The sequence below is a fragment of the Eupeodes corollae genome, chromosome 3, assembly GCF_945859685.1.
Source record: "Eupeodes corollae chromosome 3, idEupCoro1.1, whole genome shotgun sequence".
NCBI lineage: Eukaryota > Metazoa > Arthropoda > Insecta > Diptera > Syrphidae > Eupeodes > Eupeodes corollae.
Genome location: NC_079149.1, coordinates 64,594,584 through 64,622,342, shown reverse-complemented (window position 1 = coordinate 64,622,342; position 27,759 = coordinate 64,594,584). Strand labels below are relative to the sequence as shown.

The following is a 27,759-nucleotide window of genomic DNA, read 5'->3' as shown; positions in this document are numbered from 1 at the left end:
TTGGATATAATTCGCATATCTGGGCAGGTGCCCCTAAAACAAGTTTAAATCTCTTGGATGGAATAATACATTCTTAAACGATTTAGCCATAATACTCGCACGTCCAGAAATGCTCATCACTTCATCAGTTTATCCTTGAGATCAATTTCGGGCGTACTGTCAAGTATAGAGATTCCTTCTTGAATCGCACATAGAAAATGTGGAAAGCTTTTTTTTTTTATAATAAGCGCACACTCAAGGGGATATATTACCCTTATTAAGTAGACACAGTGTGAGCACTAGGAAAGGGAGAGAGGGGTTGAAAGGAGATTTTGGTGCACATTGGTTTTGAATTCCTGAATATTGCAATAGCTGGGAAAGACAGAGTGTGGCAAGGCATTCCACATTCGCATAGTAGGGCTAAAGAACGAATCTCTGTACTTGACAGTACGACCGAAGATGGGCTCGAGGGTATATTGATGAGCATTCCTAGAAGCGCGAGTATTACGGTTGAACTGTTTAAGGGGAGGAATGCAGATGGCTATTTCTCTAGAGCATAAACCATTAAAATAACGGTAAAAAAGCGTGAGACAAGAAACATTTCGACGATGTTCAAGTGACGTAAATGATCTTATGATGGTAATATCACCAATCAATCTAAATGCTCTATGTTCAATACTATCCAAGAGGCTTAAGTAAGTTGCAGGAGCACCAGCCCAGATATGGAAGCTATACTCAAGCTTTGGACGTATATAAGTCTTGTAAATAACAGCCAGATCAGAGGGGGAGAAAAACTTCTTGCATCGCCTTAGAAAACCCAAACATCTTGCGGAATTTTTGGCGATGCAAGTGCCATTTATGGATAATGACAGGGGGGTATATTTCGCTTTAACGATACAAGACAGCATTGCGTTTTCGAAGCATTAAATTCCACGCGGTTTCTTATTCCTCATTGTACAATGCTGTTCGTCGGAATTTAATGAGCTTATCATATTTTGTCGTTGCAGTTCCACATCCGAAGAAGAGGGGTGTGAATCTGAAAAGCTAAGAGTACTATCGTCAGCGAAACAATGTATTGGATTAGATGTTGCAGACAGGAGATCATTAATAAAAATGAGAAAGAGTGTCGGAGATAGAACAGAGCCCTGGGGTACACCAGCATTTATTTTGTGGTTTTCAGACTTGAATCCATCCAATACAACTTGTATTGAACGATTCGAAATGTAATTACTAATCCAATGAAGGAGGGATTCATGTAAACCGAAAGCACGCATTTTCGATAAGAGAGCCTGATGCCAAACCCTATCAAATGCTTTTGAAATATCTAGTGCAATAATCTTACTTTCTCCAAAACTATGTTAAGATTTGTTCCACTGTTCGGTGAGATGAACCATGAGATCACCAGTGGACCTATTGCTACGAAAGCCATACTGTCAGTCATTAAGAAGCTTCCGTTCTTCAAGATATTTCTTGAGCTGATAATTAATCAGCGTTTCCATGACCTTGGAAAGAAGGGACGTAAGTACAATCGGTCGATAATTAGACGGTGAGGAAGATTTGCCTTTTTTGGGAATAGGCTGGACAAATGCGGTTTTCCATCCGCTCGGAACGAGACCTGAGGAGTAGGACAGATGAAAAAGCTTACGCAGTGGTTTTGCCAGCGATGAAGAACACCTCTTCAGAACAATAGCGGGGGTACCATCCGGACCAATAGATTTGTGTATGTTAAGATATTTTAGGACTCTCGCTACAGTACGAGTGCGAAGAGCAAAGAGATTTGCTTTCTCTAAAGAGCTAACAAATGGAGTGTCATTCACAACGAGCGTAGCAACCGAGGAAGAGGAAGAATTCCTCATATTTTTTACAAATGACCAACAATTTTTACTGCCTTTGGGACATTGCAGTATTTTTTGCCGTAATTTTTGGTCATGTAAAAATTTGGTCCGTCGAATATGGACGTTGCAGGCCTTCCTGGCTTGCTTGAACTTATTCCGGTTTTCCTGAAAAACAACAGAAACTTACCTTCTTAACCCTAATAACCTCTTTATAGCTCGCATCGAACCATGCGTTTTTCTTAGGTCTGATGCTTTTAACCCTATTCGGGATAAAAGTTCTCATTCCCAGGAGAATCAAACTTGTGATCATATCAGCGCTGGCATCAACGTCACTATCGAGGAAGCATAGTGACCAGTTAAAGATCCTGAAGTAATTATTGAGACCGTCCCAGTTGGCTTTCTCATATTGCCAAACGGTTCTCTTAGGAGCTCTTTCTTTAACTGGAGAGTTTTTACACGAGAAATTTGCTGATATGACACAATAGAGATGTGCCTAGAGGAGATAGAACACTAATAGTGTACTTACCAGGGTCAGAAGTAAGAAACAAGTCAAGAGTGTTTTCTGCTCCACCTAACACGTCCGATATTCGAGTGGGCTCGTTGACCAGCTGAGTTAGGTGATTTAACTCAGCGAAGATCTCAGCACACACTGCTTCTGGTGTTGACTGGCCTGAATGTTGAAGCCATGAAGAATTGTGTACATTGAAATCGCCCGTAACAACGATTTGAGTGCGAGGATAAGACGAAACAATTCTTTGGATGGAATCAGACAAAGCATCAAATTCACGAGAAGTTGATACTCTGTCTAGATTTGGGCTTCGATAAAGGAAGCAATAGTGAATGATTTGCTTGTTCACGGAAAATTTTAACCACATAAAATTGAAAAAAGAATTGGTGCAGAGACCATATTGTGGCAAAAACTGATAAGCACCATCATTCCTAATGTATATGACGAGACCATGGTGGGAAAAGAATAATGGCACCAAGTTATACCCTTGAATAAAAGAATTCAGTGGGATCGGAATCCTCACCCACTTGGGTTTCACTAAGTGCCAATACAGCTGGCCTGTTTAAAGCAGTATGGGAGTACACGGAAAGAAAATTCGATCTAAGCCCACGAATATTACAATAATCTACCTTTGGCCAAATCTGTTTTTCCCTACTATTTAGATGTACAGAACTTTAAGGCCAATGTGCATCGGTATCTCCTCTTAAATTCTTCCCTATTTTCCTAATGCTCGCACTGTGTTTAAATATAAACATATAAAGGGTACTAATAACCCCTTGAGTGCCTGTAAATTATTGAAAAAAAAAAATTGAAATTGTTATGGCCTTTTCAGAATTAAAGATCAATTTTAAAAAATATTAGTTATGTTTTATTTGATCTCTCAGTTTCCGAATGAATCTTAAAATTAAAATTATATATGACAAACTAAGCTTGTATATACAAAAAAATAAAAAGTATTATTGAATTAAAGTAAATTTAAAATAGGTGCTCTTAAAAATTATAATTTTTACTGATTTTTTTTTTTGATTTAGGATTTTAAAAGCTCTGGAAACATAACTTGAATACAAATTTAAATCTTTTCTGTCAGGCTAAATTTGCTTATCTCGAGTGAGGATACTATTGAAAGTACTACCCACATTAATTATAATTCATAGATAAAATTGAGATTGCAATATTAATCGCACAAATACCGAGTTTTGAATCGATTTTTGCAGTCAATTAAAAGTTCTTATGCGAAAACCAAAGAAATTATTGTATATGCAGAACTCTAAAGATTTCAATTCAAGAATGGCAAGAAGTACTGCCTGATATGCTGTAACATTTTTTTTTTTCAAAAAAGAAAAGTTCGCTCGTTCGTTCGTATTAACCGGCAATTTATATTTAGATTCGTGAACATTCGAAAGCTCCTGTAGATTTTAAATGTGAAAAAGCAGTCGGTTTCCTACATCGCGAGGGATAAGATCGTGCCAATATTCGAAATATATTGTTTTAGCGAACGAAAAAGCAAATGTGAGAAAAAAAATTGTGTAACAAAATAATTTGTGAAATTCATATAAAATTGAATATTATTAGATCTTATATCTATTTTTCAAAATAGAAAAAAAAAAACGTTAAATAATTTCTGTGCGTGAATGTGAGGCCATATATTTATTATATTTTAAAAATATTGGTGATGAGAATTATAAATTATTAGAATTTAATTATAAATGGCAAAAATTTTTTGAAAATATATATATTCAAAGATACATATTGAAATATATACGAATAAGCGTATATGAGCGACAAATATACACCCACTCGAAATCTCCCAAAATTTGCATACATTCATGCATTTTATACAAAGTATTGATAAGTGTATCTGTGTGTGTGCGTAACCTACAATCAATACATACAAAATTTAATACAAATACACGCATGTATTTTCGAAAATATTTAACTGTGTGGTGAAATTTTTAAAGCTACGACCTTAAGCTTATATTTTTTGTTTTATTAAATTTTATAAAATTAAAGAAATCTTTTTCTGTAGAATGTCAATCTTTCTACACTTCAATTAAATTAAAAGTTAATACATTTATTTTTATGGAATGCAAGACTTCGTGAGTATGTAATGAAAAATTTAACCACCTTCCACCTTAATCTGATGTTGCAGTTTTTGCTTCAAATATAATAAATTAAAAAAAAAGTTGGTATATATCGAAAATGAGCAAACTCTAAGATTCAAGTGTATGTTTTATATAAATTATGAAATTTAATACACCCAAACACAGATAATTGTATCGTCAGAAAGATCTCATTCGCAGAGTTTAAAATAGTTAGTTTGTTTTCCCGAACCGCAAAGATTAAGATCTATTGGCGCAGTCTTAGTATTTATGTATGATAGGTTTTGATAACTATAATATATCAATCTTAGCAAAGACCTAGAACCAGGACCAGACCCACGTGGAGTGTATTATTTGTTAAATAATGGAAATTTGCCCATATTTCAAAATAAAAAAAGTACTCATCAAAAATCTTGAATGGGTGCGTGCAAGGTAAAACTTTCAGAACTTGAACTAAACAAATAAAAATAATAGATAGGTGGATATGTATTTTATTCTTGACATGTACGATTTTTTACCTGTATGTTAATGTTACGCACTCAAAGGTAAACGACAAATAAACACCATACACACAAACAACTTGCGAAATAAGTAAATGTTTGTAATAAACAATTTTGAAACTAAAGGTATATTTTAATGTATATGATTAATGTCAATTTAGAAAATCATTTGATTTCGAGGAAAATGTAAAATAGGTATTTAAATGTTTACTTTTCTGTGTAGATCTGCTACACGTAATAGCAAATATTCTATTTTTATAGAATTATAAATAAATTGTTTATTTTTGTTGCTTCCGCTGCTAATTTGCCAAATGCTGGACTACATTAAAACAAAAATTGTTTTTTTTCTTTCTTTCATTTGACTTAATATCATTTTAAAATAATGTACATACATCGGTATGTGTAGATATTTTTATTTGGAAACAAAATTATGAAGATGTTTCTTGACGAGAAGACAATTTAAATGTCATTATGCTTTCAAAATTTGTATTAATGTGAGCAGAGGTTTAAGAAAAATAGGGTTATGTTTACGGAGGATGCGTGCTAATTACAGAAGTATACACGCATTTTGTTCGTCAAACGGCACGGGGCACAAGTTTCACAGAAAAGATTCAATAGATCGTTCAAAAACTTTACACTTGACAATATATAAATATTTATGTAGGCTTGTTTGTTTAAGTATGTATGTATGTACAGTTACTCTCAAAATTGATCGTGCACCAGCAAAAAAAACTGTTGTTTCAAATTATTAAAATGTTATGTTTTTGGTTATGTTTTTGGTATTTTGTTTTCAATGTTCTTTTATTCAATATTTTATGTTAACTAAGCAAGAGGAAACACAACAAAACCAAATAACAAAACACAATAAAAACTAAAAAACTAAAAAAATCATCAAATGCATGGCACAACAGCAAGACTACGATAACTCAGGCGACAAGATATTATAACGGATTTGTATAAAACAGTTAAAAATAAGCTTTTTTACTATGAGACGGGGGGTCTTTCTCCCCTCGTTTAGGTGGGAGGGGCAATTTAAAATAGAATAGAAGAAAACATTATTTAAAATGGGAAAAATAGTTAAAAAATAACGGTAATACTCACAATTAATTATAATACATTTTTTAAAGCCAACATTCTGTTCTATTAGCCAGTTTTTAAATCAAGTCATAACTATGTGTACTTTTTGAAATGAGTAATTTTAAACACACAATTTGAGTAATAATGTTGAAAAAGGTTTAAAGTGTAATTTTTCAATACTTCAAGCTTTTCTAATATTGTTTTTTTTTTAGAATTCATTGCTCTTATTTGTTTTTGATCAAAAACTGAAAACTAGATGATTGTATGTCTTCTAGTTCTTGAGAAATTGAAAATTATATTATATTTTGAAATTGAAAATTGAGATTTATATTTTAACACAATTCCGTGATCTTCGCTTTCAATTGACTTTTGTTGGTTGGGTTACAATTCTGCGACCTTCGCTTTATTTTTTACCACAAATGCTCGATGGAATTGAGGTCCGGTGACTGAGGTGGGATTTTGAGCTTGTTTCTGGCATTATACAGCAACCATTTCTTCACAAAAAATGATGTGTTGGAAGTGAATGCTTGCTGATAAATTCAGTTTTTCTGAAGACTGTCAAATATTTCTTTTAAGAACTTCGAAAAATTTCCACTTGTCCATGATTGTGTCAATAAATTCAAAGGTCTCAGTTCCATTTGCCACCATTGACCTCCATAACATAAAATTTCCTTCCCCATGCATAACAGTGGCAACAAATTCTATTTTTAATTCATTTTTATTATTTCAATCTTAAACCTATCTTAAAGCAAGACAAAAGTTCATAAAACTAGCCTTACTAACCATAACTTACAAATAACTTACTCGTCCCATGCGGATACTCTAAGTTAAACCGGCAACACATTCTATGTCTTGAGCTGAGTATTGGGCTTTCTCCAAACAATTTGGTTTCCTTCAGACTCAAATAAGTTAATTTTGGTCTCGTCCGACAACAAAACATTGTTAAAGAAACTTTGGGATTTGTTGATGTGCTTTTTAGCGAACTCAAGACGTTTTCGCTTATTAATTTTGGAAATAAAATCATTCTTCAGAAGAACGCAACGAATAGTTTATATTGAAACTTGTCTTTCAATAAGTGTCGCCATTTCGGCTGCCAAGTTTAGTACACTCGTTTTGGGGTTTACTTTGAATTTTCTTAAAATTACTCGTTTGTCTTGCTAGGAAAAGATTTTTTTTATGTCCTCTTTCAGGTTTGTTTAGGATCGTACCTTCATACCAATATTTGTAAAGTATTTTTTGGACCGTTGAATGTGTTCGGCCGAAGATTTCACCAATTTCACGTAAAGATTTATTGTTTAAATGTTATTTACTTTCTTCTGCCATTTCCACAAAAAATTAATATTGAAGCGAAAATTATTTCTCCGACGAACATTGGTTTCAAATTCAATTTAAAAAATAAGTAAATATAGTAGTACATTTTTTGAAAACTTGATTGATAAACAAAGTAGTACCCGTGGCAAGATGATTAGTGTGTTCGACTGCGAGAGGTTTTGTGTTCGATCCCTACCTGTGCCACCTTAAGTTTTATTCAAATTCTCCAAGAGTAATTCTTGTCATGAAAAAAGTGCTTTCTCAAATTAGCCGTTCGTATCCGGCATATAAACAGTAGGTCCTCTCCATCCCTGCAAATTACTCGCACACAGGAATGGTTGAGAGTTGTAATTCACTAGGCCCTGGTACTGTACGGAATATTGCGCCATCTAATTTATTTATTTATTTAAATACAAAGTTTACGCTTAATTTTGTGCGATGAAATGTTGAGATAATGAAGTTTTTTTTTTAATGTAACCTTTTGTTTATTGTTTAAGTAATGTTTTAAAAGTAACAAATAACTAACCCTTAATTTAGTGTACGCTCAATTTTGGGAGCAACTGTATGTAGATAAATATAGCTTTTTAATAAAACAATCAATGAAAGTGTGTGCATATAAATACAATTTGTAAAAAAAGTTCATATATTTATGTATTTTATATTTTCACTAATTAATAAATTTAAATACTATGCAAAAACATTTGTACTTAATTAGATCGTTTACAATTTTATATATTATAGTCTTCCCTTGTAAAGAATTTTTCTTTTATGTCAAATGAACATAATTTTGAATGAATTCATGACACAGAAATTATGAATGTGGCTTTATTATTATCAAGTAGAATGTTTGTACCGTTAAATTAGAAGAATTGTTCCGTTTTCAAGAAGCGTACTGTAATAGTAAAAAATGAATCAACAAATTATGTATTTCAAATGTTGTTTATATAAATTTAAATTTGTATGTTAGGTGACGCTAAGGCTTTAAGCTTAAGGAGAGTTGTGTTTTAAAGATATACATTTTAACTTAAGGGCTAGCTTAAACTATCAAAACGATCCATCAATAAAATGCTTTGTTTTTTTGATTTTTGACAAAAAAAAACAATTATTTTAAATAAAATATGGATGCAATTATAATTTTAAGTATTTTTCCAAAAAGAAACAATACATTTTTAGATGGATTAATTATTTAGAAATTGACTGACTGTCTAAAGTCAAACTAAATCAATTTAGTTTGACTGATGGCATTCCGATTTATTACTAATTCGATTGCGTGATCAAAAAGTTACTGATGAAATCAGTTTTTAATTTTCTGGTAACGCTCTTCAGTAAAAAATACTCAGATTCCTGTTGAAATTTTTACTGATGGCTGTGACCAGCCCTCTAAACGACTACTTTTTGACGTGGTTTATCAATTTATTGGTTACAAATTATTATTTGTTATTTTAAATTTATTTAACTTTATTCTAATGAGATCTTTATGCCATCGTTTGTCCGTAGGAAATAATTTTCGACAAGGTACCCATTTAAAATTAATTCAACATTCGCTTTACATAGCAATTTTTTGAAAATCAAAAACTACTATTGAAACGACACCACTAACTGGAAAAATTATGAATTTTCTAGTGTTAAGTGAGATAGAGATTGCATCAACTATTGCCCTGAAAAGTTCCTTCACTGATGGTCGATGGTATCCCTTTGCTTGTCAGGTTCTGCTCACTACACAGAAGTTTACTCTTCTGAAGATCTTCGCCACGGAGGGCTCGATCAATATCAACATACTCATTCGCAATGAAATCCAGCGAAATGTTGAATTTTATTTTACACTTATAATATTATTAAACAACATACACAATTTAATTTAATTTCGTTTTTCAAAAAGTAATGATAACTTTAAAAAGAAAACGTGTCGTAAACTTTTTTCACAATATCAGAATTTTTGGGAGTCTTTCATCTGGAATATTAAATACTTTTTTGATATATTCAACTTGACATTTAATAGTTTTTGTAAACAGCGGTGAAAGTCCTGTCTCAATTGGGATCATATAGTTTGGGATGTTTTTCGGCAAATGCGAAAGCAACTTTTAATGAAGAACCTCTAAAGTTTTTCGACTGTTTCAAACTTCTCCCCTCCCCATACCTGTGCTGCATACATCAGAATAAATTCCGCCACTGCAACAAAGACCTTATATTTAACACTATGTGATATTGACTGGTTTGAGAAGCATTTCTGACATGTTGCGGATATTGCACTTTTAGATTGAATCAGCTTTTCTTTAAGGTGTGTTTCCATCGGAATGAATGGAGAGACTTGTTGTATGAGGTCAAAAATTGTCAAACCGATGATGATGAATAACGAGAATAGATTTGTATTCTATTCAGCTTTAATTCTATTTTGAAGATATTTTATGTGCCCATACATTTTGGAGGGGGACTAAAATGATATAAACAAATTATCATTTGTTCACGTTAACATAGATTTCTCCCTATATAATAATAAGTTTCTTAATATTGGCCAAATTCTGAAAATTAAAAATTGCTATGGTTTTTGCACCATAGTAGTACCCGTGGCATGTTGGTTAGTGCGTTGGACTGTTATGCCAGAGGTCTCGGGTTCGATCCCTGCCTATGCCATCTAAAGTCTTTTCAAGGGTACTGCCTCTTACGAGGAATTGACAAATTCTCTAAGAGTAACTCTTGTCATGAAAAAGTGGTTTCTCAAATAAGCCGTTCGGATTCGGCATATAATTTGTAGGTCCTCTCCATTCCTGACAACACTACTGGCACACGGGAATGGTTAAGAGTTGTAAGTCACTAGGCCCTGGTTCTCATGGACTGTTGCCCCACCCAATTTATTTATTTTATTTATGGTTTTTGCACAAAATGGCATTAAATCTCCCGTTGGAATTCGGCAGAGAATATAAAGAAGTATGGTGGTAGTTTTTCTGAAGTTATACTAAGATGTCATCTTCTACCTTTTTATAAAATCGGCATAAACAAATGCTTTCTACCAACAATTGAACAAAACCTCCCAATAGAATGCACAAAGGTAAAGGAAACATGCAATCTTTTCATTAGCCAAAACATAAAATATCTTTTCTATGGTCCTTCCGAACAAAGCAATTAAATATTATTTATAATTTTGACAAAATATAACTTATTGTATATTATTCTGTACAATTGTTGTCTAGGAATTATTAATATTAAAATAATATTTGTTTCCGATATGATTGGAACAAGATCCTTAAAATTCAGCGATAAATTTTGTCCAAAATAACTTTTAAATTTATAGCTAGTAGCCTCTTCTGTATTTAAAAAAATGGTTTTTTGCCCAACAAAATAATTGTTTGAGTCAAATAATAGGCAGGTACCTATGCAATATGCAATGCAAGCTTTTTTTCTAGATATTTCTTTAATTATTTTTAGAACATAAAAATAAAACATTAATTTCATTGAAATTAATTGTTTTTTATTCAGTGTTTTATAAAAGAAAGCCCCTAGAGAACTTACCCAGGTAAAAGATACTTAAAAAAAAGCTGATTTGACAATATTTAATTGGGCTAAAGAAGTTGGTGTTATTATTCCTCCATCAAAAATTGAAGCGTTGCATCTATGCCGAAAAAGAAAAAGCACCCCATCCCTCTTGTTTTACGGAAGACAACCATTCCTTTTACAAGAGAATTAAAAATACTAGGAGTAACTCCTTCTGGAAATCTAAAATGGGATACACATGCAAAGAATCTAAGTAACCAGCTTAAAGGAAGGAACAATGCTTTAATAATGATCTGTTCAAAGCGCAAAGGTCCACATCTTGAAACTGCACTGCAAATTGCAAAAACTCTAATCTCTGGTACCTTCCAACACGGTGTAACTATTTTTATGTGGACCTCGCTAAGAAATATAAGCAATATTGACTCAGCCATCAACGATTGCTTTCGAACAGCCTCTGGAGCTTTAAGAGCCAGAAAAATAGAAGCCCTAAGATTAGAAGCAGGCTATGAATCTTTTGAACACTTTGAAAAAAAGGGCAATTAACCTAAGCAGCAAAACACTTACAGATCCAGTCCATCCCCTCTTCAAGGCTGCTGAAGATGTGATTAACGCTACAAAACCGATCAAGAAATATTCCAAATCTGCCCTTATAAAAATGACATCTGTAGTTCCCAATCTTATCTCTTTTTCATTCAATAATACGCAGACATTAGGAGGTAATCTACCACCTTGGAAAAGACATATACTTCCCATTAACACTAATCTTGCTAAGTACAAAAAGGAACATACTACTTACGACACAGTTAGAATGCTTAACCAAGAAATGATTTCTGCTCATAACGCTGATAGAATCTTCTACACAGACGGTTCGTACAAAGAACACAATTGTTGTTCATACGCTGTCATTCAGTTACAACCAAATTCTGAAGCATCTATTATTCACCAAGCTCTTTTACCACAATCTGCGAACAGCTATATTGCAGAGTTAACAGCAATCTATAAAGGCATATCTGTTGCCCAAAAATACTCTAACCGGTCGCTCATTGTAGCCGATAATCTTGGTATCCTGATGGGTCTTAAAAATGAGACAAATAAATGCCCTTCTCTAGAGCTTATAAGAAGATGTTTATTCGCCAATAAAAATATTATTCTTACATGGATACCTGGACATTCCGGAATCAAAGGAAATGAGGTAGCAGAACTGCAACAAACTATCCACTAATTGTAGTGTATCCCAAATTGTATAAGCTTCTATGCAGAACTTTGATTCAGGATCATAAGAAAGAGCTCATCGAAAGATGGCAAAACGCGATACCATACAATCGATCTCTAAACAGAGAAGATAGCACAAAACTCTTCCATTACTTTAATGGTGGAGATCCTGAGCAATGTTCTTATTGTGAAACGATACTCTCTGTTTGGCATATCCTTGTCGAATGTCCTACATATATCACATTTTTCAAAACCAAAGTAATATATATTTTGTGCAATCCAAATCTGTATAAGTATTGCAAATCAAAAATTATCTGGGCACACTGTAGAATTTAGAATTTGGGGTATGTGCTCCAAATCTCATAAAGGTCTAAGTAGGAGGTTGCATGAGGCACCATGTACCCATACATTCTGCTAACAGTAACGCTGGGTGCAAATAGAGTTTTCTTTACCTTGTTTAACTGAATTAAAAGACTAACTGTTGGAAGTTTGGCCTTATTGCACTTGGCAAAAACATATCCTTATTTCAGGCTTCAATTAAACTTATGTAAAAGAAAATGCAAATTTAAATTTGTTCATACTATTAAACAAATTTTATTTAGTTTGACGTAACAACACTATTTTATAAACTTTAAGATATCAACTTAAACAGAATGATTGAGAGGTTTAAAACCGATAACTGGAATTCTAAAAGATTGTACATGTTCGGAACATAAAAAATATATGATCATTTAGTATTTGTACAAATATTTCAGTAGTAAATAACATATTTATAAAATAAAAAAAAAATAAATTGGGTGGCGCAACAGTCCATGAAGAACCAGGGCCTAGTGACTTACAACTCTCAACCATTCCTGTGTGCGAGTAATGTTGTCAGGAATGGAGGGGACCTACAGTTTATATGCCGATTCCGAACGGCTAATTTGGGAAAGCACTTTTTCATGACAAGAGTTACTCTTGGAGAATTTGTCAATTCCTCGCAAGAGGCAGTAACAACACTAAAAAATAAGTCTTATTGTGATTTATAACCCGTGTTTTTTTGGCATTCTATAAATAGTAGAGAAGAAAACCCATCGGCATTATCCAGATTTTTGTACTGAAAAATTGGTACAACTGAAAGAAGATCTGTCAGAATAATAATAATTAAAAAACAAAAGTACTAGAAAGTTTTTTGAAAATTAACTTCAGAAAAAAAAAATAACATAAACTAATAAAATGGACAATTTTCAAGAAGAAATGTTAAGAAAACATCTGAAAATTGAGATTCCGTAAAAAAAAGTTCATTTAACAATTGCTTCAAGGAGGGGGTTTGTTCGTAGACTACTACATTAGCATGTGGTGTTGATGCGATTTTGAAGCTCACCTTAATTCTATATATAATAATTAATTCTATATATACCTGGGGTGGAAACATAGTAAAACTTAATTATCGTTTCTATTCTTGCAAAAAAAGACCAGTTAGTCCATTTTCATAACCAAAACTAAATAATACCAACAGTAAAGCATTATTCACATGAGCACGACCAACCAATAACGAATGAACGAATGTTCGTCAATTTTGACATTTCTTTCACATGAGAGTCTTTAATTCGTAGCGAATGAAGTTTGACTTTGACCACCGAAACCAAAACAAGAATGATTTTTTTGGTTAAGTACACGAGATTATTCTATTCGTTGCGACTGTGGATAATGTGGAACGCGAATAAAGTTTTACAGTTCGCGACGAATAAATTTGTTTTCTTAAATTTATAAATAAATATATGATATTGAAATGTAAAAGTATGGATCATAAATCAATTAGAAACTATATTGCTATCGTTTTGTTAAGAATTTGTGTGGAAATATGTATTCAAACGTATATTAACCCACATTTTGTAAATCATTCGTCGTTCTTTGGTCGCGCTCATGTGAATGCTGCTTAACACATTGATTTTTTGTCAACAATGAAAAACACATGATTCCAAAATGCACAACTACTCAACGAACACGGCCATCGAGATACGAATGCAATATCAATCGTACCAACATTGAAGCACGAAATCACGTAAGATCCATTCGAGACTCGTATTAATGTCAACAACCTATCCGTAGTAAGATTCTACTTAAACTTTTATCGGTAGTATTCATACTACGGATATTGTTTTTATTATTCGTGTAAAATCTTACTATACTATTGATGGATTTTCCAACAAAACACGGGTAATGATGTTCATTCATTCAGGGGTAGGAAGTTGGCTAAGGGACATAACTTGATCTATTTGCCATTAATGACAAATATTGTTTATCTAATATTTTTCTTCCCACTCCACAAATCAATTTAAAATTTTTGTTTTCTATAAACATTTGTATGTAGATATGATGATATTGACAAAATTAATTTGTATCTTAAAATGTATTTATTATTTCTATTGGTCAAATTTTTTCAAACAATATAACAACTTAGAGAAATAAACAAAATAACCTTCAATAATAATTGTAAAACACCCTTTTAAATACACGAAACTCTTATAATTACACAAATAATATTTGGTATAACTACATTTCCAGTGCATCAAATTACGTCCCTGCTCGAGCTCAGTACCATTTCTATTTATATACATATATTTTACTAATTACTCAAAGTAAATTCTACATATTCATGTAGAAAATTAGTAATAATGTTTTTATTACCCATCCGATTTTTATTAATTCTTAAATCCTATAATTCAACCAAACGAATCTATGAAAAACAAACAATATTTACATAGAAAAGTGTGCATATATATATTTATAAGTTTAATAAATCATTATTTTACATTCATTTAAGCAGATATATGTATTTTTGTATATCATTTTTCAAATTCCAATTTAAAAGTACCACCATGTTTTTTACACATTTAATAACCAGTGTCAAAAAACCTACCAGATGGTGTAAGACGGATTTATAAGTTATAATTAAGATTTGAAAGATAAAAAATACTCAACAACTACTCACTGAATGTGTACAATGGTTGTACCATTAGTGAATAAAAATTGTTCTCTTTTGCTTCAGACATTATTTAAAGGTAAACATATGTATAATAGAAGCTATGGTACACAAATATGAAAAAATGTATTGTGTAGGTTGTCAAAATTTGACGTGCGAGAATTTTTAAATGACTGCACAATTGATGTCGAACTAATGGCTTTACTAAATATAATACATTATGATATTGACGTAATTTGATCTACTAAAATGAAGGATATATGTAGTCAAACTTCCCTATAATGAACTTCTACATAACGAAGATCTCTCTATTACGAATTGATTTTAAATACCCCTTTTTGGTTATTTTTTGGTGTGTTTTGATCTCCTTATAACGAATTTCCCTAAAGAGATTTTTTCTCTACAACGAACAAATTTTGTTGCTGGAAATCCAAATCTCATAAGTTTTTGTTGCCACATAACGAATTTTTTCAAAATAATTTTCTGTTGATGCGAAACGAACAATTTCGCTGTGCTTTGTCGTATGTCATTTTAGTGGATAGCTGTACCTACTATAATTTTCTTAGCACAATTCTCCACTCTTTTCGTTCTCAATTTAATTGCCCGGCATATTAATTGTTTGCGAAATTTTGACGTTTAATTTTTTAAATGAAATAAAACATTTTTTACTAGTGACTTTTGGTGTTTTGGCTCAGGATGTTGAAGATGTTATTGGTGATGTGCAAGAAGTGATGATGACGAGCAGTGAACTTCAACTTCCAAAAAATAAACCGAAAAAAATTGATTTCTTTTCGAGGGAAAAAAAACTGGCTTCGTTGAAAGTGTATTTATTTGGAAGTTGGAGAATAGGCTTCACAAAAATAATTCAGTCGTTGCGATCCTCTGGAGTAATATATGTAGCTGCAGAAATGAAAAAAAATGTACCTACTAACTGCTCAACAAAATGTTAATAAGTAGAATTCTTTTCTACTTTTGTTTACCAGCAGCTTGGACTGCCAATTGTTTTTGACAGCTGACAGAACTCTCCACAAATATTTTTTCGCTGTGGTTTTCGTTTTCATTTTGCTCTGCACTTGGAGACCGCCGAAAAAATTCGTTTCACTTCATTTGCGTACTAGGCTTAAAAACAACAACAACAAAAAACGGGATTTCCCTGTGATTTTATTTGTTCAGGCTTCAGTGAATATAATTGAAAATGTCTCGAAGTAGCATTTTTCTTGAGAGAAAGTTGTTGATAATTAATAAAGTTAACAGACATTGCTATTGACGTGTTTTGAACCTTTCTGGAGATGAAAACTAACGTACGGACTAATTTATTTGAATCTATTAATTTATTAGACGATTTTGTTGAAAAAGAAAAATGAAAAAATGTTATCGAAACTAAAACCACTGACTTCTTTAAATAAAAGTTGAAACACAAAATTTCTGCATAATGAATTTTCTATATAACGAAATAATTTACTGATCCCGTGCAAATTCGCTATTGGGAAGTTTGACTGTACATATGTACACACTAATCGTTGAAATTGTTAAAATTCACTATACTCGTATTAATGCCGCATAAATAACGAAACGATCGCAATTTAACAGGATGAGTTTCTTTACCAAGTTAGTTCTTAAAAGATGTGATTAAAATTGGCCACTGAGATCTTGTGATTTGAAACCTTTACTTTTTTTCCGATCGGTTTAAGACTTTCAAAAAAAAAATACTTTGAGTTATCTAGGGCATATATGTAGCCGGAAAAGGATAAGATGCTGAAACTGTATCTGTGGTAGTCATTTGGCTTATATCGTTTTCCAAAGTTCTTTTCTCTTCACAATCTTTTTTTACATAAGATCTTTTTTGTAAGACCCTATTGCGGTGGCCATCCGTTCATTATTACAATGAACAGTTCATTATTTGAAGAAAATGTTCATTATGAATTATTGTGTGTCGGAAAACATAAAAATGTTATTTTACAAATTGCTCATTATTTGTTCATTATTTTATGACTTTTTTCTTTAAGGAAGCCTAAGCATGAAAACCATTAAATGTTTAATCTTTCTTTTTCGGGACACTTCCTACTCTCCCATCCTTACATACAGGGGAAGTTAAACTTATAGATACTCTTACACTTGCGCACAGTATGACTTTCACCACTGGAAATTAATTTTAACATTGAGTTTTACTGAACATGACAATGGTAAAAATAACTTTCAGTGAATGTGAATAAAACTCATCTTTTTTGCATTTGGACTAGTTATGGCATTTGACTGTTGAAATTATTGCATTGTTAAAAAATCCTTCACTCCAAAAATAAATGAAGAGCAAGGAAGGAAGAGAAGCAATATTTCATTTAATGACACTGATGTTTTCGATGAGTTTTAATGTGTAAAAAGTTACGTTTCTTCAGAAAAAATTGTTGAATGGAAGGAGAGTCAAATAAGCTAGAGATAGGTGGTTCGAAATTTTCAACTTTTTCGATAAAAAAAATGATGCAGTAATTTGAAAACATTTCAAAAATCATAGAGATTTTTTAATGCCCCTACAGAAAGAGTTGTCTCAATTTTAAACAATGTATGGACAAACGAAAAAAAACAATATGACAATTGAAATAATCAGCTCTATTTTAATTTCCAAATGCAATTATGAATTGAATTGGACCGAATTTAAGAATTATTTAAAAGGAAAGCCAGAATTAATTTAAAAAAAATTATTCTTCCGAAAAGTACATATTTTAACAAAATTAATATATTGTAATTCGATGTCAAAGTTGTTTGACAATATGATATAAAAAAATTTAAGGTTTCGTTTATTTGTTTTTTATAATACGTTAGAGAATGAAAGAATCTGTGTTATTTTTATGTTTGTTTTGTTTATTATCGATGAAAGTTCCTTTTTTGTTTATTTTATAAATGTATCTACCTAATTATACTATATTTATTAATTCATTTATATTATATTATATTTATTAACTATTACTCAATGAAATACAAACAATATTGAAAATTGGTCAACATATTTAATTTGTTGGGTACTGTTCATTATTTTGTCTCGGAAAATAAGTTCACCGTAATGGTAATTATAGGAAAGTACGTGATCTATTTTAAAATCGCCACATTTAACTAACGATAAATTATAGACCTAATCGCTTTTTGATCGGAGTTGTTCTGCCAATTCGACTCATTCATTGTGTTAGTTTTTGTGTATTTCTTAATAGCACCCAAACAGTCATAAATAATCTCAACTAAAAATGAAAATAAAACTACTTACATTTTAAAATCCAAATCGACCACTTTTGGTCATTGAATTGTTAATAAAATTCAATTCTGACTTAAGGTTTCTTAAATGGTTAAATAGACTATCAGGCACTGATGACTTTAGGTTTCTTAGATGGTTTTATAGACCATCAGCCACTGTTTTTGACATGTGGTTTAAGACACAATAGCTTACGATAGTTTTGCGAAAACAGTTTTATATTATTTTCGCTTTTAAAATGTTTACTTTGTTAATTTTCTTTTTAAAAAGAAGTATTTTCGTAACTCTGGAACCTATCTTTAATCTTTATATGGCTTCCTATACAAAATCATAATTCACTTTGCGTCGTTTCAATTGACGTGTTTTGTTTTGGAACGTAACAACGACGCAAAGTGAGTTATTGATGTATAAGCAAACGTGTTTATAAGATTAGAAATTAAATACGAATTATTCTTATTTTACATAACAGAACAAAAAACAAAATTTAATATTTTATTTGTGTCCACAGATCTACGAAAAACAAGCGCTCATCTTTACTTTAAATCCCTGTTAAACTCTGCTGTTCATCTCCACCTCCAAGTCACTCAACGAAACGAAGAAAATTTCCTACGCTTAATTCAAAATCTTTGTTGCAACACAAAGTAATACACTCGACTAAAGGTAACTATTAATAATAAACAAAAACTAACCAACAATTCTTCAAGAAGAAAAATATGCTACGTTAAAATAATATTATCAACATTTGAGTTAAGAATATTCGTTAAAGATCCTTATTTTTTAACATATATGTCCATATATCAACGGATATGTTTCAATCATTTATTATTATGTGTACGAAGCTGAAGATGGCTGCATTTTTGTTTCCTCTATATTTATAGTTACAGAACTCAAAAACTATAAATGATATTGGAACTTTTCAAACACAGTTTTCTAGGTTTGCAACTCTAATAGAAAAAAGATTTTGGGTGCAGCTATCTTCAGCTTCGTTTATATGGTTTTATTTTATTTTAAAAAAAATAATAAAAATTATCAAATTTTCAATATTACGCTCATTTCAATTTCCTTTTAAAAGTACATATGCACTTTTAAAGCAGTTATAGAAAATAATGCATATTTTTTTATTTTGCTTTTAAGGTTAATATATTGCAAAAGTGGATCAACAAGCTGCAGAAAACACCCACGGTATGATAGACCTAAGTTTGCTTACGCATTATTCTAACGCTTCTTAACGCTAACCTATTCTTAGATTCTATTATTAGCTATGCCGAAGGCAATACGCAAATTAATACTGCTCATGATGGCACACAGCAGTTTTCTAATATTACTAACATAACAGATAATGCTTCATTAACGCTTTGGAATAATAAAATATCGGATATGATTGAACAAAGTGGACGCATGGAGACTCCGTATAGGGCTCCGCAAAATGTCTTTCGCATGCCTGGCTTTTTCCAACCCCTGCCAAAAATTAAATACGAAACAACATTTGAAATTCTCCTTGTTAAAACTAACTACCCCCCACCACCACCGCCGCCAATAATTGATAAAAAGGTTTTGGTGCACACTGAGAGTCTTGAGAGAAAATCCCGAGAATTAATTGATGGGGTGTTCATCGAATCAATTGGCTTAGATAACTCTCTGCGTACTGCTAGACAAAAGATGCGTTACATTAAAAACACTGTTCTTAAATCAACCGAAACAACAAATTACGCTGAAGACACTGTACAAAAAGCTAAAGCTAGAGATTTTTTGCACATTTTTACACCACCCATGTCAAAAAAACCTGTTTATGAATTAATCGATGTTCCTCTAATAATTGAACCCGAAGATTCTTTGGCAGGTGATTTCAGGGAGCACAGTACTTTAACTTCAAGAGACCCGAGCGTCTGTGCTATGGACGAATATTCATCTTCGCGATACTCCAGGCGATCAACCAGAGAAAGTAAGTTTGATTTTTTTTTTCTAATGATAGACCTATTAAACACAACCAATTTACATATTCGTACCTTGTGGAGTTTAAATGTTAAAAACTAGTAAAATGTAAAAAAATGTAATCTTCATATTTATGGAAAAAAATAACATCGACGAAAAACTAATATTAAGTATAATCTGAAATCTATACAATGAGTATATAAAATATTTAAGTTTGAAGATGGCGATAGCAAAATTGACTCGTTTATTTTAAATATTTTAATGTTCCCATTCGTTCTAATTGAAAGCACTTCAAGTAAAATATAAACACAAATTACATTATGTACAAATATGCTACCATCGAATTGTTTTGTGAATTTAATGCTGTCGATTTTTATCAGGTTAATAGTTATTTTACAATCAATTAACTAATAACAGTCAAAGTACCCATTTTACGTGTAATTCAAACTAAGATCACTTTTAAAAGAAATGGACCGGAAGCAAGGAAAAGCTTATTAAAATGCGTTTGCATTTAATAATCATTCGTCTTCAATAAAAACCTTTTTGTACATATTCGATTGATAATTTCAAATTTCAAGCTAACTTTTCGTTTAAATAAAAAATATAATAATGAACTTTATCCAAGTATTGGGTTTTCTAACTTTGACAAGTTTAATATAATTTGTAAACGCACCCTTTTACGAATTATAACTCAAAAATTTTCATCATCTTAAAGTACACGAACGAGCAACTTGCTTTTTTCTTTTTTTTTGTTCAGAGCTGACAACTGAGCAGAGTCTGAGCGAGCAGAGTAGAGTAGAGTTCTGAGCAGAGTATGTTCAGAGCTCTCTGATTTAATTATGAAACAACTATATGCAATTAGTTTTTTCCAAATTATCATTCCTTCTGCACTAGAGCGACCAGCATGTTCCGCCATTTTTATTGTTTTGACGATGTGTTTTTTAACTTCCCGGCTTTCAAATATCAATTTGTTTGTGTTCAGCATTTTACTAAGTTTACTCTGTTATTTTATTCTGAGCTTACAGAGTGCGCTCTGAACGTGTTCAGAACTAAAAAAGAAACACGAATTTGAAGCTCTGAACGATCATAGCTCAAAAAGAAACACAATTATTTTTGGACAGTTCGAGCTCTACTCTGAACTAAAAAAGAAAGACTGTAAAAGTGACGACAACTTTAAAAGTGGTAACTCCAATTTTTTGTAGAAATGTTTGCCAAATGTTTGCAAGATAATGGATTGGTCGAAAATATAGCTGCCTTTTAGGCCTTATTAGGCTTTTTTCTTTTTTAGTTTAGACCAAAGCCTAAACTGTCAAATACAAAATTGTGTTTCTTTTTTACCACTGAACGTTTTGAGCTTTAAATTTGTGTTTCTTTTTCGTTCTGATCTTGTTCAGAGCGTGCTCTATGATCTCAGAATTAATTAACTGAGCAGGCCGATTTGAATGCTGAACACAATCATTTGACAGGTGAAATTGAAAACAATATTTACAATTTCAGAATCTTCATCCTCACTTTATTAAAAAAGCAAATCGAATGTTTGTTTTAATTTAATTAGTTTTTCCATTTTAATTTAAGCTTTGAATCTTATTTCTTGTTTCTGAAGAAAATGAAAAATAAATTGAAATGTCAAATACTGACAGCTTAAGTGTTGAGGTGTGTTTCGAAAATAATTCTTAACGATCAGAACACGCTTTGTTTAAAGGATGTTGAGAGCATACTCGATATGCTAGGACTCCGTTCAGAGCTCTATTCTGAGTTAAAAAAAAAGAAAAACGTGTATTGTCGCGTACAAGATCAACCTGACTCAGGAATGGAAGCCGCTAGACCAATTGATGTGAAAATACGTTCTCCAAATGGTCAAGTTGTCAATTCCTTATTGGAAAACTCTATATAATATCAATAATAGGTTGTAGGATCGAATTGCCGGTATTGGTGTGTTATTTTTGTCCTTGAATACGCCGCCGTCGGGAAATTTGTGTAGAACTTTGTCACAATGTTTTATGCATCTTACCAGTTTGAGCGTACTTTCACATAGGGCTTTTGTCATGTTACGCTGCAAAATTACAGATCTGGAAACATTTTAACAGTTTAATTGTTTAACAAAGCAAGGAAAAAAATTTGATGGCAAAACAAAGTATGGCGCAAAAAAGCTTGAACTTTTTTTTATAAGAAACGAACGTTGGATAGTCATAGCTTCATCTTTAATATACAGCTAAATAGGTCCAGCTTAAGCATTCTTTTATGCGAATAAAAAGCAGATTAAGCTAAATAGCCTTATCTGGAAAAAAAATAACTTAAGCTTTAAGTAATTAACATTTCTCCTTTTGAAAATAGAGAATTTCTAACCGTTTTGCCTTACTATAGTTTAAAATAATTCCAAAACAAGACAACCCATTAAGATTAGAATAATCTGGAAGGATTGTTAAAAAGACAGTAGTTCTTTGATTTGTTATCGCCTAATTCAATCTTAAATGACTCAAAGTTCCCAAATCTATTTTATTTAATATATATATTTATTGTTTTTTATACCCCATTGTATGTGTAGATGTTTTACTTAATTTAGAGAACTGAATATTTTATGTTTATGTATGTAAATTATGTTAAGAGGAGGCGGTTATGTATACAAAATGTATTTATAAAATATTAAAAACCAACTAATTCTTTTCCAAATTAAATAATCTTCGGTGTCGTAAAAATCTTATTTCTAATAATAAATAAAACACATATTTTTGTATAGTATCTCAAAACTTAATTAATATTGTTGTTATAAACTTAATTTGTGGGTATATACGGCCTAAAATCATCAAGGTGTAGAATTGGCTTTGCCAGCATTTTAATGTCTTAAATCTGGACTTAATTGATATATAATATATATTTAATTAAGAAAATGAATTTTAAACGAAATCAATATACACGCAGAGAACATCATTTCGGGAACGCGTTATAATGTATAATGCTCAACAAGTCCAAAATATTATTGAAAAATGTAGGATATTTAACCCCGGATATTTGACCTAATACACCGTATTTTTATATTTTTTTATTACATTTAATTATTAATGAAATTCTTTTTTACGACTCGAAATAAAACCTCAAATATGTTCCTATTGACAAAGTCAGATCGCATTTAAGATGGCCGCCGTATAATCAAAGGGCGCTCTTATTTGAAATCGTCATTACGTGAACGGTCATTTCTGGAACGTTCCGGACATGATCTGACGCATTTTCCTTGTAGAAGATCGAAAATGCGTGCTTTTGGTATCGACGAATATCTTTTTCGTTGGATTTTCTTTCGAACCGTTCAATACAAGTTATTTTAGAGGGATTAAAGTATGAAACTCAAAAAATAAACGCTGGTGTGCCCCAGGGCTCCGTTTTATCTCCGACCCTCTTCTTCATTTTTAGAAATGATCTCCTGTCTGCCACTTTTAATCCAATACATTGTTTCGCTGATGATAGCACTATTGGCTTTTCATATTCCTTTGCCAGACCCATAACCCTCCTCTTCTGATGTGGAACTGCAACGGCAAAATATGATTAGCTCAGCATTGTACAATGGTGAATAAAAAATCGTGTGGAATTTAATGCCTCGAAAACGCAATGCTGTCTTGCATCTTTAAAGCGAGGTAAACCCTCTTAGCCACTATCTATGAGGGGCAATTGCATCAACGAAACGGAAAATTTTGACGTCCTCGGAATGTGCATCAGCAACCACCTTTTGTGGAGCGATCACATACGCGATGTTGCCAAAAATGCCACAAGATGTCTATGTTTTTTAAGACGTTGCAAGAATATTTCTCTCCGACTGATCTGGCTACAATCTACAAAACCTATATACGTCCGAAACTTGAATATAACTCTCATCTCTGGGCTAGTGTCCAGTAACTTATTTAAGCCTCTTGGACAGTATTAAAAAAAGAGCTTTTAAAATGATTGGTGACATTAACATCATCAATTCGTCAATGTGGAATGCCTTGCAACGATCTATCTTTCCCTGTCATTGCAATGTTCAGAAATTTAAAATCAATGTACACCGACACCTCCTGTCCAACCATTGCCTATTTTCCTAATGCTCACACTGTGTCTTTGGCATAATAAACGTATGCAAAACCCTTTTAGTGTTCGCTAATTATACAAAAAAATATGTGCTTTGTTTTGTTCTTGTTGATTTTATCAAACTTAAAAAAACGTTCCCGAAGCGATGGTTTCTGTAAGATATTTAATGCTAAAAAATATTACTAAAAGAGTACAGTATAAGTTAAAAGTCAACATTATAGCTTACAACCTTGGTGATTTTGAGCCGTACAATCAAAATATAAATATTGTAAACTTTTTGAGGATCTACATACATATATGGTGTACCAATATTTACAGATTAACATATTTATACATTTTTTATTTATTTTACCCAACTATATACAAACATACATAATCTACTCGTACATTTTATTAGCTTAAAAGATTATTTTATTGATGTTTGTATATTTAAATTAGTTGTACGTATAAAAGCTGGCCATATATTTACAATAATTGCAATTGATATTATATCTTGCAGACGATTCAAAATGGTTAACTTGAATATTGAACCATTTGGATAGTTCGTTTATGGACAGATTTCTATTTTTTAAAATCGTTTGTGTTTTAAGAATTTAATTATGTTTTCTATCAAATTTTATGTTATTTCTTTATTGTTTCAGACTTTTGTTTTTCCAGTAGATTGGCTTAAACTTAAAGCTGACAAAACTAAAAATATATATTTTCAAACATATTTACACGTTCGTCAATTATTATTCTAAACTGGACCAACTAAACGGTTGTGCAATTTATTTTAATTGAAACAAAAAATATTCTACATCAGTAAGATGTTTTTTTTTTCTTAAACCTAAGAACACTATTTTGAAGATCTAACAAATAATTCCTTGTCTCACTTGAAGTAGAACGCACAAACCATAACACCCCGCAATAAAATAAAGTAATTTATTAACTGATTTCCATGTTTGTCCTCTAAATGTTTATGAAGTTATTTATAATTATTCTTTAAAAAAGTAGCAAACCAAATACCATGAAATACTTACATCATAATTTACATAAATCATGTCAAGGCAATATCTTTTTAGTTTTTTTTTCAAAATTGTTTATTAGTTGATTTCAAATTATGTTACCCTGGAAACTTATTTCACTTGTGAAAATTAAATAGACTTTCGTGATTTTCCCTATGCAATAACTTTTCGAATATTTTTTCTGTTAAGTTCAATTTATAAATTAAAACGAAGTGAGTTCAAAGCATGAAATATCAAATCACTTTACTAAAAAAGTTTTCAACAAATGCATTGGTTTGGACATAAATACAGATTTGGACATTAAAATAGAAACACCAAAAAGAGTTTTAAAAATTCAATTTTTTACTGACTTATTTTTTTTCTTTCAAACTAAAATTACCCATTATTTGTAGTAAAATTATAACATAAAATATTTTAAATGTAAATAAAAGGAAACAATTTCGTGGACATTAAAATAGATACAATGATTTGAGAAAATTAAATTAAATGCAAACCTATTTTACGCCTTTGAAAGGCAGGTTATCGTCCGTATAAGGCAGCATCGTATCCCTTATGACATTCACCTTCATATTTTGATCAATTTTACCCTCAGTTAAATGTATTGATCCAACGCCATTCCAAGCAAATTAATCGCAAAGAATGATACTGCCGCCACCATTCTTGACCTTTTTCTAGATGTGTTTTTGATTCTTTTCATTGAAATTAAGCCTTCTAAGGGTTTGTCTGCCATAACTTCCGAATAAATAAATCTTTGTTTCGTCCATCCACAATATATTCCTCCTTTTTTTCCCTTCTTCTGGCCCACTCCAATCAAAATGATCGTGGGCAAATTTAAGCCGCGTTGTTATGTTTTGTTGTCCTTAGACAACAAAACATAACATCACCATTCTTGTGATCCTTCTACACAAGTTAGCTTCAACAAGTCTTCTACGAACAGTTCTGAAAGTTATAGGAAATTTCAAGATCTAGTTTGTTGCTTTTTTCCCTTGAAGACTTGTAAGGATCTTTTTTTGATCTTTCAGTGTTCTCTTGGGGTTGTTTTACTTTACTCTTTTTTTTTGCTCTTAGCTTTCAAATTGGGTTTGCAATCAATTTGAGAGATCTGCTCATTATTCTGGTTAATTTGAAAATTTGAATTAACTTCCTAAAGTTAACTTATTGTTTTATAAAAGTAAAACAAAAATATTAAAAACTAATATTTTTGATACTAGTTAAATATTAAGGTCTGTGTTCCAATGTGTTTCTATTTTAATGTCCACCAAAAACACAGTTTTACTTAAGAAACGATTGATCTCCAAACAATCAACAAGCAAGGAACAAATAAAACCCATGTTATTTTGCATAAGAAAGCCTAACTTTTTTGATAACGGTTAAAGCTACTTTCCAATGCATGTTGTTGTTTTAATTTGGTTTTACTCATAGAACTGGCTCTGTGTCTATTTTAATGTCCATGTCTGTATATGAACATTTAGTTTTAATATGTCATTTTTGAATTTTCCAGTTCCGATATTAGTTGTTGTCAGAAAAGGTATTTTTGTTTATTTCTATCACTGTGATTTGTAAGCAAAAGTTCAATCAAATTTGTTGTTTAAATAATGAACTTCACAGAAAATTTGTAGTGCCTGATGTGTCCAGTCCATACCAAAAAAACATTTCAGGAAAAATTGTGTTAGAAATGTTTCCGATATGTTTTGCAGAAACATTTTTAATTTCCCATGGAAAGTTATTGTAATCGCTCCGATTTGTAGATTTTGACATTTCTCAACGTTTCAGGGTCCCTAGAATCTAAGTCAAAGACTTTTAGAATGATATCCGTGTGTACATACGTTCGTCGTCCATATCTCAAAAACCAGTAGAGACATACTTCAAAAAAATGTTTTTATATAGATATAGAAAGATGCAGAAAGGACTTTCAAAAACTTAGTGTGTTTTTTTTTTTACTATAGCACTTTAAAAAAAGTGAACATTTTAGTTGACCCAAAATAACTCACGAACCAATAACGCTAGAGACTTCAATTAAATTTTTTATTATGAAATGTGACATGATACCAAACTAGTATAATTTAAAATTGTGGAAAAAATCAATTGTTTTTTTTTTAACAAAACACAAAATCCTGCAAAAACAACAATAAACAACAGAGAAGGAAAAACTTTTCTGGGGGAACCTCTCTCTTGGGACTCCATTAAGGTTGTAAAAATGGGCACATTCACAAAGCTAGTGACTACGTAGTCAAAATTCAATAGCTTTGTGAATGCAAAATTGCACTAAAACGTCAATCTGGAACTGTCATATTAATGACAAATACAAATATATAAAATAAGAAATATTTGTGTTTTCAAAACTTTAAATAGTTTTTTTTCTTTTTAAATTCAATAAAACCAAATAGAAGATATAATATAAAAGATTCATTTCATTTTGAATTCTTGTGTTCTTTCCGAACAGCTGATTGTGAAACGTCAAAACCAGTGTGCAATAACTTTGTAGCCGAAATTTGTACACTACGTCTGAACGGAATTTCAACTACTTTTGTAATCCCTTGACTACGTATCTAAC

The 27,759-nt window shown here is 31.5% G+C and overlaps 1 protein-coding gene across 1 annotated transcript in view; it reads left to right on the top strand.

Moving 5' to 3' along the window:
* The first annotated feature begins 3,745 nt into the window (after positions 1 to 3,745).
* LOC129952871 (obscurin) overlaps positions 3,746 to 27,759 on the top strand; it is a 46,008-nt gene continuing 21,994 nt past the window's right edge. Inside the window, 4 exon segments of the mRNA XM_056065786.1 lie at positions 3,746 to 3,831; positions 18,722 to 18,873; positions 19,348 to 19,395; positions 20,042 to 20,155. Coding sequence (XP_055921761.1) covers positions 20,107 to 20,155 — 49 coding nt within the window. The 5' untranslated portion in view covers positions 3,746 to 3,831; positions 18,722 to 18,873; positions 19,348 to 19,395; positions 20,042 to 20,106.